Source organism: Diceros bicornis, chromosome 7 (genome assembly GCF_020826845.1).
Source record: "Diceros bicornis minor isolate mBicDic1 chromosome 7, mDicBic1.mat.cur, whole genome shotgun sequence".
Taxonomy (NCBI): domain Eukaryota; kingdom Metazoa; phylum Chordata; class Mammalia; order Perissodactyla; family Rhinocerotidae; genus Diceros; species Diceros bicornis.
Window position 1 is genome coordinate 22,281,095 of NC_080746.1, and position 16,556 is coordinate 22,297,650.

The window sequence follows — 16,556 nt, forward strand, 5'->3', positions numbered from 1 at the left end:
CCTCAGGTCCCTTCCAGCTAAGCAGGCCACAGCCGGGTCCTAGGTCTGCAAACTCACCTGGATGAGGCTCTTCCACATTCCTGGCCTTTCTCCCTTTCTTTCCTTCTTAGGCAAGGTACTCGAAGCACCTTCATAAACTTCCTGCTCTTCGGAAGGCAGAGGCGAGATGCCTCATTAACTTTCCTAGCTAATTTTACAATTTAACCAAACACCACATTCCTGCCTCGATGCAGCCAGCCTCTGACTGTGACAAACTTTTATAACTGTGAGATGGAGAAAGCAGACAGTCCAGGCCAAAGACTGAAGGTAGAGTCCTGAAAACTAAAGTGGGAAATGGAGAATAGGAAAAAAATCAAAGGGTCACATATGTTTTTTTAAACAGCTCTATGTCTGCTCCAGAATAGAATTCTAGGCTGTGCACGGCTGACAAGTGAGGAAGAAAGCCATGTGGGGCATGTGGTGTCAGAAAGATGGAGTACTCTGGTGACAATGACTCTTCCTCTCCCCCACCCCGGAGGGCCGGGGGCCGGGGGCTATATCTGGAAGCAAAGTGACATGCTGTCCTCTGAGGGGCATGATTCAATGCTGATGGGCGGCAGGCCAGAGGCTGGGCAGGGCCACCCAGAGGACATATTCGGCTTGGCAAGGCCCAGGGCCCCAGCCAAAAGGCACTGAGAGATGCTTGCCCAGCCCATCTAGCCTAGGACCCGTGGATGGCAGGCTCAGGCTCCTACCTCCCGATTACGATTCTGGCTGGGGTGGGGTGTGGGAGGAGGGCCATATGTCTAAGCAAGTTTCACCATAAAGAATCTTCTGGGATACAAAAGACCCCCAGGTGTTGCTGCACTGGTCCCATTTATTCAGGCCCACACCTCACCCACCCAGGACAGACAGACCCAAAAATGACAGCAAGTACAGTTTGGGCCTTCTTACTTGCAGTCAGGCCCTGATCTCAGTGCACAGGTCAGTAATGAAGATGCTGGCCTGTGAGTCTCCCTGCTCCCTGGTCAGCTGTCCCCAGGCTTCCAAAGCCTGCACCTGTCCTTCTTCATCCTATAGTCCACAGCACGTGACTCTGGACCCAAATCACCAGCAATGCAAACCCAGCAGGGCTCTCCCAGATGTGCCGAGCTGTTCCCCTCAGGCCCCAACACAGGGACCAAGAGATCTGGGCTGTTCAGGCAGAAATCCCTGATGGATAGCAGCCTCCCAAAAGATCCGGTCTCTGGGCCTTTGTCTGTCCTGGGCTCATGTTAATGAAGACTCCAGCAAATCCAAAGTTTCAAGGGTTTCTCTCCTTACCTGGAGTTACCTTGTTACTGAAAATGACTATGGCCTTGCATAATTACTCCAGCAAAATGCTCATTGCCGCCGCCAAAGAGCTCCCGGTGCTCAGTTAGCTTGTAATAGTCAGTGAGAGAGCTGCTGAGGTTTAATGCAACTACCCCAGAAGACTTCTCATCCCAACTACCTAATGAAAACTTTAGAACTTGCTTTTATTTTTTCTTTTCCAAATGAAAGAATCCCAAACAAAATGGGATGGTTGAGGGGAAGGAGGAGGGAGCATGTTAACTAATGGAGAAAAGTCTAGAAAAGATGTCTCGGTCAGGTTGAATCCTGGAGAGGGTCCAACCAAGAGCTCACTACAGAAGCACCACCCCTCTCTCCCACTGACTTCCCACCTATGGGTAGAGCCACCTCCACCTTCACGGAAGGCATACACAGGGGCTTCACCTGTGTGGTCTGAGAAGGTGGGCTGCGGCCCTGGGTGCCTCAGCCTAAGACAGACTCCCTCGTTCCTCCATTTCCCTCCAGGACAGCCAAGTCTCTGTCTTTAGCCTCACCAAGGCACAGCCCTCTAAGCTATGTGTTCTCAACCTGGGCTTCATCGATCCCTGGACACTCAAGATATATTTTGGGGTTCATCAAGTCTTATATGAGAAATATGCAATACTCTGATCTGCGTCCAATTTTAAACCCCACTTTCACACTTGCATTTGTTTTTGTGGACATCTCAAAATGGAGGGACTCCCCGCAGTGCCAGCTTTTAATTTTTAATGCAGTGTTTCTCAACCTGCAGGCCGAGGAGGGTCATAACATCCTCAGAGCTCTGAGGATTCTCAAGTAGGAGAAACTGGGCTCTAGGCCTCTTCAAGGCTGCTGTGCACAGACGGAAAGAAAGAAGAGGGAAGAGACGCCTTCCTGGCTGGCTCCAGCTCACAGAGGTTCTTGCTTCCTCTTCTCCAGAAAAGCAAGTCTAGTTCCCGCCATGAAGCTCCATCTGGACATTCCAGCAGGAAAGAGCCTATCACTGAAGCCGTTCCTCGTGACCCTGGTCCTTAGGAGTTTCACCCCCCTGTAAACTCTCCCACACTTACCCTTCCCCCCTTGTGGGGACAGTGAGTGCACTCAGCCTTGCATGCAACTTTCCCTTCCCAGGGGCTCACGCCATCCTCTCAGCCAGACCTACAGCCCCTTGCAGGTAAGGACCCTGGCTGCAGCCCCTCTGTCCATCCTGCCTGGCTCTGCACTCCACTGGCCCTCAGCTCATAATTGCTAACTGATGAATTCATTCATGAACAATTTCTCCTCAAAAGAGGCCACATGTAGTGACCCAGAATAGTCACCGAGGTTACTCTGCTGCCCAGCCTTCACCATCTGGTTCCCATTTGGTTGATGTTTCGGTCCCCAGAGAAGGCTTCCAGCATCCCCAGCGCGTGCCTGGGGAAGATGAGGTGGCTGGAGAATAGACATAACCAGCCTCATGCCAAGTGGCCCAGCCTCACTGGACAGAATCTGAAAGGTCAGGGCAGCCGCAATCTTCCTGATGTGTCACACTCCAAGGCACTGGACATCTAAGGAGCTAGTGACAACCCAAGTAGCCACAGCTCCCATGTTTCTGGGACACAGCACTGGTCAGCTGCCCCCTTCACTCCTGACTCAGCATCACAGAGGGCCTCCCCCCAGGAGCACAGCACCCAGCTGGGTCACCACGCAGGAGGGACCACAGGCAGCACTCTGGTCCTGCCCGTCCTCTTTGTGTGGGACGTGGTGGAGAGTAGGGAGAATAACACAGTCAAGCTCTCATCCGGCTGGGAGAGCCACATACTCATCCACAGACCCCCAGCAATGCTCTGGAACCACTCTACCCCAGCCCTACAAGGCGATGGGAAAAAGTAATGGCCACAATGGCAGCTACATGTGGCTCCAGCAAGAGGCCAATGAGCGACACACCTGTTCCTGGTGGCCCACGTGCAAAGCCCTGAACAGCAGCCAATTACTGGGTCACCCACCCCACCCCCAGGACCCCTGGGGACAGGGCCTGCCCTGCTCTCCCTGTCTCAGCTCTGCAGTTTCTGAGACATCGGTTATCTCTACACACAGAAAAGCAAGCATCTGGGCCAGGTACAGCAGAAAAGCAAGAGCGTCGGGGCAGAGAGTCCTGGCCACGAATCCAGCTTTGCCACGTCCTGGCTGTCTCACCTTATGCAAGTTACTTCACCTTGTTAAGCCTTAGTGTCCTCACCTGCAAAATGGAATCAACATATCCACCTTACAAGGTCAACGTAAGATTGAGTTCAGACACGCAGAGCACCAAGCACCGTGCCTGGAACACAGTAGGTATCCAATAAATGTATGTGCCTTTCTCTCCTTCCCTGATCTCTACTGTCCATCCTGAGCTATTCATTTATTCTACAGATATTTTCTGAGAGCCTGCTATGTGTTAGGCTGTGGGGATGCAACAGAGCACAGTACCGATAAGGTCCTTCCTCCATTCCTTGTCTCCTGCTCCAGACCGCTGACTCCCGGGGCTGGAGGGAAGCAGGGGAGTGCTTTGGCGCCAGGTCCTCCCAGGCGCCTAGCCACACACTCGCCCACTCACCCATTAGTTTATTCAGAAAACCACTGAGTTATAACCACCATGCAGGTTACTCTGCTAGGTAGTACGGGGGATGTGGAAATAAATCACATGTTCTGAAGAAGCTTCGAGTCTAGTAGGCGAAAAAGGACAAGCAAATAAATAGCTATGACACAAAGAAGGTGACAGATGCCATAAGAGGGGGCAGATAAATGGCCATGAGCAATCAGATGGGGGGCGGCCCCTTGTCCTGCCCAGACAGACGCATCCTATGGCTGAGCCAGCTGACTTTAAAAAGAGAAGAGAGAAAGGAACGCTCGCCGGGCTGGCACCGTTCCTAGCACAGGAGACAGGCAGGATCTATTTAAAACGACTGAGGCAGGTTAGAGCCTTTTCTGGCAATTCCCAAAACTCGCGCTTCCTCGAGCCCACTGGGGAGCTGGACAGAACCAATCCTGTCAAAATCCTACAGATCTTTTAAAAAATCATTTAGCTGTGGCCAGGATGATAAAAGAACCTTGCCATTCAAAGGGAGGGTCCACAGTGGGTGGAGGGCGGGGCTGGTGGGGGAGAGGAGGAGGCGACTGGAAGAAAAGGGGGAACGCCCCCCAAATATGGATCAGGGCAGCCAGCAATTTATGTATTGTAGTTGCTTTACTACCTAATTAATTCAGTAATTTCAAAAACAATTTTATTTATGTTCCATTTACCACATCAAAAGTAAAAAAAAAATCCTACTGATGCTAAAATAATACCTCAAGGCATCTATTTTTAATCAGTTAAAAAAGAGGGGGGGAGTGGAAAAAAAAAAAAGCAGCCCAGGTTTCTATACAATCTCTCCCGGGCAGACCACCAACCCTCAGAGAGAGAGAGAGAACATAGCCAAGCCCTCTCTGAGAGCCTTCCTGGCTGCTGAAAACCGAGCTTGTCAAAAAAAACAAATCCATAATGGCCCGAGGCTCCTCTCCAATCTATTTTCTGCTCAGCTGGTTTTAAATGAAGTTATTATGAGTCATTAAAACACCCGCAAGCCAGTGGAAGTCAGCCAATTACAATTTTAAATTTAGCCTGTTCTCTGCCCCAATCTCTTGTTTTCTTCCTTTGCCCACAGAATGCTGCTGCTGTTATTTCTTCCCTCCCTTCCTTTCCCCAGAGTGGAAGAGACAGTTATGAAAATGCAGAGTATCGCCCGGAACGCAGAATCATTCATAGGAAACTCAAATTCTTAAATTACAAAATGCAAAACCTCAGCCCCCTCCAAAGTCAACCCATGGCCCGCCTCAGCCCACTGGATTCCTCGGAAACTCCAGACTCCGCCCTAGAGGTCAGGGGGCTATTTTAAACCGAACCATCAGTGGGGTCCTGCTGAGGAACATTCCCGTCCATCATACAAAATCAACGTGTTCGAGGTTGAATCCAAGAGGGGAGACGCACCATCAACATCCGAGAATTAATAACAAACAATGAAGTTGAAAATCAGAGGTAAGGCAGGCTTTGCAATCAAGCATGAATGTCGGTGGAAGTCACTAGATATGATGAGCTCATTTAGTTTTTAAATCTGCAAGGTAATGGTCTGTGCGGGGCCATTACAGCAATGGAACAATTTTGAGTATTTCATGTAAATGCTTCTCCTCGATCTCTTTTTTCTCACACACAAACACATACACGCACACACACAGCCGCCCCTCATCTCTGGGAACATAACTGCAGCTTTTCCACACCTTCCAAGGAGTAAGTAGCGTCCTTCCAAAAGAATTGTCCAATCCTAACTCCTCCACTGACCCTAATTAATGATGAGTCTGGAAGCTCCGCAGAACAGACCCTTAGACGTCTACATACACTTCCCATCACCTCCAGGATCCCTCACTCTCATGGTTCCTCTCCAAGACACACACACTCCCCATGAGAGGACCAGTGCTCTGCCCCAGGAAGAGGAGAACCAAAGCCATAGGCCCAGGCCGATGGAGCACCCAGCAAGGGGGTGGATGTCACGTCATTTCACTAAGTCACTGGCAGTCGGTCTGGAGGTCAGGATGCTACCATGTGTTTCGATCCACTTGGTGGCTCTGGGTGAGATGGAACTTAGGGTCTATCCTTACCAACCGGCCTTGTTGAGAAAAAGAGTATGAAATAAAAAGAGTATTCCAGGTCCACGGTGACCAGCGGCAGTTTACCAAAAGTGGCATGATTTGTCCCAACCGTTGTAGAATGCAGATCTGAGCCCCATGGACATGGCTGCCCCACGCTCTGAGGGTCCCCAGAGCTGAGCAGATGTCACCATCCTATCCTTATCTTTGAATCTCCCCACTCAGTTGCTCCAACTGTGGGGCCCTCAACCGGCAGCTCCTCCCAGTGGTTCACAGAGGCCTGTTCTCCCTGAAGCTAATCAAGTTGAAGCTTCAGGCCCCTCCCTTGCACTGGCCCATTCCCTGGGAGGGGCTGTAACACACTTGATATTCATAATCTTTTTCTGAAAGACTGCACTCAAAATTGTGTAAGTCTCAGGCCCCACCAAACCCAGATCTGCCCCAGAAATACAAACAATTTAGTAATAGGGTATTATTCACTTATTCAACAAAAACTTATCAAAAAGCCTTCTATGTGCCAGGCACTCTGCCAGGCCATGGCTATGTGAGGGAGCACAAAACACAAGGTGCTGGGTGGGCTCTGCACTCAGGTGCATGGTACAGACCTCTGCAACACAGTGCCGGGAAGACGTGCTTTTTAGCAGGCAAGTCCAGTAAGGACCTTGCAAACCCTAACCCTGCTCTCCCACTTGCCCATGCTCAGCTCAACTTAAGAAAACATCCAGCAACCTGGGAAAAACAAAAGCCAAGCAAGAGAAGCCCCACTCTGGTCCTCGAGTGGCAAGGGACAGGAGCACACAAGGTTCCAGGTACTGGGAGCGCTCTCGGGGCACTCGCTCAGAGTCCTCCCCAGGCCTTCTGGGCCAGCCTGACATTTTGTTCCCCATCCCAACCACCACCCAACTTCCAAGCTAAGAAACTTTGAGGGGTGGGAGAGAGAGAGAAGACCAACCAAGATGGATGGAGACAAAGACAGGAAGATAGAAAACACACAGGAGCATCAAGAAGAGGCTGAGGCCAACACAGACACAAGTACAGGGACAAAGAGATAGAGGCAGATGAAAGGACACTGGGAAAAAATGGAAGGAGAGGAGAAGAGCAAAGCTGAAAATCAACACCCGCCAGCACAGCAAACTCAGAAGACAGCACCGAAAACGACAGTCCACAACAGTGTGGCACGTGGGTCTGGGGGAATCTGGTCCCTCGGGCACCGCCCTGGATCCTGGGACCCGGGCACAGCCTGGTTAGAGGACTAGGGCATGAAGACCAACGGGAGAAAGAAACAACAGAGGACCACCTAAGATTCTGACAGGGTGCATGTCTGGGGCGCAAAAGGGAGGTGAAAAGTCCCTGGAAATAAGAAAATTGCCTTTGGGTGGATCCCACACAACATCCTGCCCTACAGCCCCACTATCCATTCATCCTCAGACAAAAGCAAGGGCCAGCAAAGCAGCCCAGAACTTACGAAAGATGGAAGGAGCAAGGGAGAGGAAGGGAGAGAATGAGAATAAACAGCAGACAGACAGGATGTCCCGGCATCCATCTCTCTAGGGCCATTCGTTTCCTGATAGGAACGTCATCATCCACCTCGACAAAATCATATGGTGGTAGGAAAGGGGGCGTGTGGGGGAGAAAGCACCCTATTTTGGGATAGAAAAATCAGAGAGAGACAGACAGAGAGAGAGAGAAAGACAGAGAGAGCAAGAAGGTTATTACATAATTTCCACTTTCTTCCCTCCACCCTTAAAGTAATGTTCTATCTGACAGCCTCCTCTCTGAGGGGGGAAAATGACAAATCCAATCCAAAATTCAACAGCCTGTGTTCTGTTCAGAGAGCACACAGTGTACTGTACAGCCCATAAAACTCCAAACAGCCTCCAGACACTGCCGCAATCGTCCTCCATCAAAACACTTTGTCTTGCATACAAAAATAAGATACAGCGCTGAACGGAATACAAAATCAGCCCATTACAGTACAGGGAGACTGCTACTTAGCAACCAGGGGGCTCTGAAGCCTCGATGCTCTACAGGAAGCAAAATCTGTCGAGCCTGTTGGGCAAATGATAAACATTAGCAGTATTAAAAAACACAAAAGCCATGTAAATGGATAGACATAATGTGGAAACGAATTTATAGAATAAATTGGGATGGGGGACTTGAGTGTTGGGGGGGAGGCTGGGATCCAGAGGGGTAGATGTAGCAAACTTCCCAAACCCCTGCTAGGGCACCATATGGAGGTAGAGACGTGTATTTGGGGGGAGGGTATGCAAACCCCCTCTTCACACAGGGGCTGTAGGTGAAGGGGCGGGAGAGAAGTGAAGAAAACACTGTTTAATACAATGACCTGCCGTGAACTTTCCGAACTTTCTCTGTTCAGCTGGCCTGACGTGAAGTCTCCGGGGCCGGGGGACCCAGCAGCACTGCGGTGGACAGATGTAAGGTTTTATGTGCCCTGGGGCCAGCATCGCACCCAGCGCCATCCCAGGACCTGTCACTTATTGTCAACAAAATCCCTGGCCAAAAAAAAAGTTAAAAAAAAAAACAACAAAACCCAGACAACAAAACCCAAAACACCCCATCTGGGCTGGAAAAATCAGTATATTTCATCAGGTAAAGGGGAAAAATACTCTGGCTGTGAATCAGCAGCAGGGTTTCGGATCCCAGCCAAAACAGGAGCTAAAAAGCAAAACCATATTCTTCTGGTCTCAGTTTAGGCTCTTGAGGCAGAAAACGAGAAGGGGTGGGAGTGGAGGGGCCGTGAGGAAGGGGGGAGCAGGGGGGAAGAAATGTATTTTTCATCAGCCAGTGTATAATTTATAAACAGCATTAAACAGTTTTTGTTTTCTTTTTCCTCTCTCCCGTGTATGGGCTTGGACAGCAGTCAAGCCTGCATTAATTTCTGCTTTGGGTACAGTGTGTTCTTGGAGGCACATCTGCGAGCGATCATAAACTCTCTGGAATGCTGGCAGAACATCCAGACCTGCCGCAGGCCAGTGACGACACCACTCTGGGAAAAAGTTCGGGAAGCAGGCCAAATTCAGAGTAGGGAGGGAGAGAGGCAGAAGCATGTTCAAGAGAGCCGGGGAAAGTGGCTTCTCTTGGCTCTTTCCTCTTTCTGCACGGACCCCCATCGCCCTCATGGACCAAAGGGAAGGTGGTGGGCCTTGGAGCCACTCACGTCTGATCTTCCCTGTGCTGTGCTATTAAGCCAAACCCTCCATGGTGCCCACTTCCAAAGGCATGCAGAGAGAGTTAAAGGGCTGAGCAGTTTCTTCTCGGTTATCTCCTGGTTTTGCCGTGATGGCAGCAAGCTAACCAGAAGAGGGGAGCGTTGACATTCACTGGGGAGCGGGCAGGCAGGGAATCAACTGACCGTGGGTTCAGACCTGCCTGGATAAGCCCCAATCTCCCGCTCTTAGCAGACACCTAATCTGGGAAGAGATCAAAGAGATGGAAGCTGCACGTCCTAGAAGCCATCTTTGAATCCAAAGACGCCTCTCCCATCTTCAGCGTGGGAACCAGCTCATACCCTTACCTCACAATCACAAGGAATTTTCCAGCTACCTCGCTGCCCCCACCTCCTCTGTCTTTGGGAAGTGGGACCCTGAACCCCAAACTAAGTGTTTCAAAAAGAAAAAAAAAAAAAAGGAACAAGCACAATCCACAGATCTTGGACGTCTCATAATTTTTTTTCCTTCCATCCAATCAGGACAGGGGAAAGCATGAGAGAACCAGTCCGGTTTCTGGCCCCAACCTCTCCAGCCCGTTTCCCTGCCAGACAGATCACCCAGGCCCCAGACGATATGCTCTGGCCACCCCATGCTGCTGCTGGAATCAGAAGATCTATCAGTCAGAAACCATATTCTCCCCTGGTGGCTCTAACTCTGGGGAGGAGTCTGCTGTCAGGGGAGGTTTCTCAATAGCCCTGGCTCACAGTGCCCCGGGAAGGGCAAGGGGGAGTGAGTGCAGGGGACGGTCCCCCTGGCAGGACCTGACTCCCAAAGAAAGGCTGAGTGCCCCTAACCCGTGTGAGAGGCACAGGCCTCTACACTCCAGTCACGCCCCAAGATCGTCACGATTGCCATTTCTCCACGGGGTCTTATAAATCCTATATTCCAACCTAGTGTACATCAAACAACCCAACAGGTCTTTCTATTCCAGAGAAAAAAAAAGTGTCACTCCCTCATTCAATCTTTCAGTGGCTTTTCAGTGCTGTAGGTAAAATGCAAATCATTTTGCTACTCAAGGCCCTCCACAGTCTTGCCCCGTCCCTCCCTTCTAAACCCTGCCCTTGGGGCCGGCCCCGTGGCTTAGTGGTTAAGTGTGCACGCTCCGCTGCTGGAGGCCCAGGTTCGGATCCCGGGCGTGCACCGACGTACCGCTTCTCCGGCCATGCTGAGGCTGTGTCCCACATACAGCAGCTAGAAGGATGTGCAACTATGACATGCAACTATCTACTGGGGCTTTAGGGGAAAAAATAAATAAATAAAAAATTGTTTTAAAAAAAATAAAAATAAAAATAAACCCTGCCCTCTCCCCCCACCCCCCCAACTGCACATCACCACAGGTGGTTTGGGCTTCCTCCCTACCAGTTCCTTTCGGAATTCATTCTCACCCTCCATTTAAGTTCTACCATCCTCTAGAAGGAACACCCTCCTCCTTTGAATTCCTCCTAGAACTCGTTCTTGGCACTTTGCACACACTGCCTTCTTTTATCATTACTTGACAGTCAAACATCTCTCCGACTAGACTGGAGCTCCTTGAGGACAGGGATGCTGTGGCACTCTCCAGTGTTAAGTGCACAGAGCCCACCACGTAATTAGTGCTCAGGAAACATCTGCTGGCTCCAAAAATGAATGACACTCCCAGAGTGGCAGCAGGCCACAGAAACATGCAAACCTCTAAATAGGATGCAGCCAAGTCAAAAATAGGGGCAAACACTGGGGCCGGCCCGGTGGCGCAAGCGGTTAAGTGCGCGCGCTCCGCTGCGGTGGCCCGGGGTTCGCTGGTTCGGATCCCGGGCGCGCACCGACGCACTGCTTGGTAAGCCATGCTGTGGCGGCGTCCCATATAAAGTGGAGGAAGATAGGCACCGATGTTAGCCCAGGGCCGTCTTCCTCAGCAAAAAAAGAGGAGGATTGGCGGATGTTAGCTCAGGGCTGATCTCCTCACAAATAAATAAATAAATAAATAAATAAATAAATAGGGGCAAACAGTTCTGGGTGTGCTCACTTCTAATCCACCAGTATGTTAAGCCAAGCTGTGGGAAATACTACCTAATGGGAAACCTTATACTAGCAAATCACAGAACCAACTGAGTCACTGCCCGAGTCTGTGGTCTCTGCCTGGACATCCCGGAGCTAGGAATCACCTCTTAAGTGAGAACAAGGAGTAGCAAAGCGCACAGCACAGAGGTCCAGTCTGTAGATGCTTCAGGGCCCGATCCCCACAAGGGATGGAGCAGCAAAGGGTGGAGAGGGAGACTGCAGAGTGATCCTGGGCTGCAGGGGGCTGGGATTCCTCCCCTGCTCACTGCCACCATCCTCCACCACAAGATGCACGCTCCAGAAGGAACAGCTTTGCAAAGTATCGATGGTCACTCTTCTCACCCCGAGCCTCTTTCCCAACACACAAACCCTCCTGATCAAAAAACCACCTCTGAGAATGCAGGGCCTGGCCAGATCAATCTCATTAGTTAATGAGTTAGGTTATTGTTTGTTAATTTAAACGTATTGTTATCATCAGGTATATCTCATAAACACTTGATTAGTTAACGCATTCAAATCGAAACAAAAACTTCAATTAAACTGAACATTCACTACTACCATTTAGGGCCTTAAAAAAGAAAAAAAAGAAAGAGAGAGAGAAAAAGAAAGAACTGTCTCTAAGAAGGGCCTCCTACAGGGCAAACTTCTAATTAAACAAATTGTCAATTTCAACACAACGAAAACTGATTTAGGAGTGTAAATTTAGTATTCTAGTCACTGAAAATAAGACCTCACACTGTCGATCTCAGACAGGCTGATTTCCTAAGATAGGGACATGCAGAGGAGAGAGGAAGATGAGAAAGGAGGAAAAAGAAAAAAAGAGAAAGAGAAGGAAAACAAGAGCGAGTGTTTCATCCTTTCATCAATGACATCTCCGCAGAATTCAATGCAGCCTGTTCTCAAGAATCAGAGAAACTCTTTTCTTGCCTCCTCCTTCACCCCATCCCTACCAGATTAGAAAAAAAATTAATCGTGTATGATGACAACTTGGCTCAGCACTCACTGTACACACTGTACCCACAAGGCTGGCTCCCAGCCAGGCCTGGCCCAGCGCCAGAACTACAATAACAAACACGGGCCACGCTCGCCAAGAGGGGGTGGGGGCAGCTAGCACGCAGAGGGAGCCAGCGAGTAACTGAGTGTCTGAGCACCGTTGAGCTCCGCCGAGCAGGAGAACACAGCAGGAATGTGCCTGTGCAAGGGCAGCAACAACATTCAAGGGAAGCCAGGAGCACTGTGACCCTGACCCAGATCCCAGACTCACTTCTCCACGGCCTGTTCCGTTTTAAAAAATGGTCCCCAGGGTTCTGGAGCAACTATTGTTCTTCTAGGCTCTGTACTGCTGCTCCAACCATTGGTGATCTTCTGTAAAGTGGGTCTGCACTACAGATCCTTAGGGGCCATTCTTGGTGTTGGCTCCCTGCACGGAGCCTTCAAAACAGAGCAGCAAGAAAACCTCATGTTATCTAATTAAACGCCTCCTCTAAAACATCACACGTTCTGTTATCATGTAACTTGGGGAGGAGTCAGAACATGTAAAACCTGACTTCTGCCACTGGAATCCGAGAGATGAGCTGGCACCACCAGCCCAGCCCTCCAACCCCAACTCCCTGACAAGGCCAAGGCTCTCAGAGGCCCCGGAGCCTTCACTGTTTAACCAGGGCAGGGGCAAACAATTCAGGAAGTGGTCAAGCCTCACTAAGCCCTTGTTGCAATTTTAATTTCAAGACATCCCAGCTTAGGAGTGAGAGGTATATTGGACGACAGAAAGAAAAAACAGAGACTAGAAATGTCAGAGTCGAAGCAGGCTATGAGCTATCTGTAAGGGTGAATTAAAGCATATTATGACCCATCACCAAATCCTCCTTTACAAGGGCGTTGGCAAGTAAATTTGAGAGAGACAAATCATTTGCACAATCAGACTTCAGGCACAGAGAGGAAAACAGGACCCAACTTCCAAAGCTTCTGGGGCAGCCCTTTGAGACCATGGAACCTTGAAGTGGCATCTCCGTCAGGACGGGAGTGCACGTCCCCAGGGAAGTGCTGGCTCCACAGGGGTGATGCAGAGTCACTCATCTTATCTGAAGTGGGGGCTCCAGGCCCACCTGAAAGTGTGTAAGCAGCTTCTCCCCTTTCTGCCTCTCCCACTGGCCCCACCAACACTGCTGAAGTGTGTTTCACAGCAGAAACAGCAGCTAATTCACACTTGGACAATACGGGTCAGAGGGCTCCTGGCTGCCCTGCTCCATGCACCCCTGGCACACAGTCTGAACAGCTTCAAGTGCAGGAGAGAGCAAAGGGAGACTGGATGTTCCCTGAGCTGCCCTTAGGCCTCCCAGGCTGTACTCATTCATTCAACCACTATCTATAGGCTCCAATGTGCCGCACATACTGGAGACAGGCCCTGTCCCCAGGTAGCTTACATCAGAGGAACAGAGAGAAAGGAAATTACATTCCCCAAGAGCCTATCACCTGTCAGGCATGGTGCTAAGTGTCTAATGTGAGCCTCCGCACTTCTCTGAGGCAGGGAGAGGTACTCTCATCTTACAGCTGAGGATACGGAGGCTCAGAAGATTCATATTCTTGCCCAACGTCACATGGTCAGGAGGTAGGTGCCGAAATTCCTAACGCTGGCTCCCAAGTAGGGGACATAAGGCAAGTTCATAAATAACTATAACATAAAGAAAAAAGATTGTGCCCAAAGATACTTCAGATAAAGAAATATGGACACCCAGAAGAAGGCCTGATTGCTTCCGGCTAGAGGTGGGGAAAGTAGAGGATGGCATTGTGGAAGGGACCTTGAAGATCTGGGAAGACTGGGAAGGGTTATTTTGAGCAGAGGGAACAGGGTGAACAAAACCACAGGGCTCGGAAAGCACATAAAGCAAACCAACAAGTAGACCAGTCTACTGGACGGGAGGAAAAAGTAAGGAGTGGGGATGCTTATTGGGCCAGTTACAAAGCAGGGAGGAAGCTTTAACCATAGGCTGAAAAGTGTGTTACCCGCACAGAAGTGTCCAACATCACATAGTTAGAGACCACACGGGGGCCTGGAGCGGGAAGCAAATGAAACAGAAGACCAGAACTCTGCATTTGGTGGTGGGGGGCACCTGGTTGGCAGACAGCTCACGAAACCCCACAGCACATAAAGCTAAAAGGAGCAAGAAGACACAAGGTGCAAGTTATAAAAAGAGAACAAAAAGAGACATGAGTATCAAGCAGACGCTGAACGCATGAACGCCTGGACTCAGGACTTCAGGTCAAGGTGGGACAGGTGGGCGGGACGAGGATGGTTCAGTGGAGCCAGGTGTCGGGTGGGGAAGCCCTACCCGAAGGAGGAATGGCACACACAAAGATAGAGGGACAGAGTGGGCATGCTGAGATAGACAGCCACCTAGCATGGCCCAACCCTGGATCTGGAAGAGGGAAGAAAGGGAAGCAAGAAGTTAGGGCACCTTAGGAAGGGCCATGAAGGCCAGAGAGACAGCATCCAACGTACTGTGGAGTTGCACGGGCTCTGCAGCAAAGCCGTGGTGAGCTGAAGCGTAAAAAGCTACCAAATAGCATTTACACAACTGTACAGGTGAGGGAGGAAGCAGGGAGTGACTGCAAACAGCCAGCCAGACCGGAAGCTCTGGAGTACGGTGATGGAACCGTGCCGCAGAACGGTAGCTTCAGAACTGTGGAAAAGGGAGGAAGGTGGAAGCAGAAGCAACTGACATTTATTAAACATCAACTGTATCCCAGGAAGTGGACTACAGATGCCTTTAACATATATTCTGTCACCTAATACTAAAAAAAAAAAAACAAAAAAAAAGATAGGAGTTAGCAACACCTATACTTTACAGATGCAGAAACTGGGGTTCAGAAGGCAAATCCGCCCCAGGTCACACAGTTAGCACATATCACAGACAAGATCTGAACCTTCATCTGCCCAGCCCCAAAGCCCAGGCTCATTTCACAAATGCTAAACTGCCCGGAAGGCCAGATGCTGGAGGCAATATGGGGAAGGAACCAGCAGATGCTGACAGCTGACGATAAGAGGGGAGAGTAAGACCAAATAAGAAACTAGCCCTCTCCTCTCCCCCACAACGTGACTCCAAGGTTGAAAGGCAAGGGAATCAGAGGGAATAGAGCGCTGGCCCTGGCAGGGAAGTGTGGAGGCCTCTACAACCGAAGCCAGGTTCAAAGCAGCAGCATCAGACCTGCTATATCCTTCGCTCCACCAAGAACACCAGGCACACTGGATGTCAGGTGCCTCTCTCCTTTCCACAACTTGTGGGGCAGAGTAGCTTTATCCAAACATGAGCAAAAATACCAGCAGCCACATAGTCGACCCCACTTGAATTGAATAAAATTAACTTGCAAAAGACAGCACGCTCTAACTAGCTTTGTGTCCCAACCTTTCTATATCTGTTTAATTAAAGGCTCCTGTATAATGTGAACCCAATAGTCGGATTCATTATACAGGGAGAACCTAATTCCACAACTGTTTTGCTAATGAAACCGCAGTCTACTTTGGAAGGTGGACCACACAGGGCCCTGGGTGCTAACAATGCCCTGGGAAACCTAAGAGAGCATGAGGTTGGGTTCATCCAGAGGGTCAGACCATCAGGATGGACTTTCTGCTCCATGAAACTGGAGGGAGCATCCACGGGACAAGCTGGACCAAGATCCCGGCTGACAGTGAGGACACTGTGCTCTGAGTCGGGCGGCAGGCGGGCAGGAGGTGGCTGCCTGTGCTCCAAGGGGCCAGTTGGGGCATCCTTGCCTACCTGAATGAGCCAGTAAGTGCATTCTCAGTCGCAAACTATCCAGGAACCGCTTTCCGCAGAGCTCACACCCGTACGTCTTCATCCCACTGTGCAGCTTCCTGTAGGGGAAAGGAAAAGATAGGTTGCTGCTGCTCTGGCTGGACAGAAGGCAGGCCCACCCCTACCTGGGGCTGTGCAGTCATCCCTCCGGCAGATGAACAAGAGGAAGGGAGATGGAGGGAATGGGAGCTGGAGATGGGCACTGATGGAGACATATCCCTGGATCCTCAGACAGCCTAGAGAGCCCCCTCTTCCCACGGACCACTGCCAAGGAAGCATCTATTCCTGGGCTTGTCCAAGGGCCAGAAGAACAGGGCACTTCCTATTGCTTTACTCACTGGCACGTAGACCAAGAAAAAAAGTCAGATCCAATTTCAGCGCCAGAACAGTCAGACAGACATAATGCTCACGGTCAAACTATCACAGACCACACTGGGAGGCCAGCAGGCCTTTGCTTACCTGGGTCACAGCACTGCCCTCACTGCACTGCAATTGTGCAGGTGCCTGGCTCCTCTGCGAGACCTTTAAA

General features: G+C 50.4%; 1 protein-coding gene across 1 annotated transcript in view; it reads right to left on the minus strand.

Annotated features, from left to right (window-relative positions):
* The window catches only part of ZBTB16 (zinc finger and BTB domain containing 16), a 176,990-nt gene that overhangs the window by 73,209 nt on the left and 87,225 nt on the right, over positions 1-16,556 (minus strand). Inside the window, exon 3 of the mRNA XM_058545186.1 lies at positions 15,989-16,086. Within this exon, the coding sequence (XP_058401169.1) occupies positions 15,989-16,086 (98 nt within the window). The remainder of the gene's footprint in view (positions 1-15,988; positions 16,087-16,556) is intronic.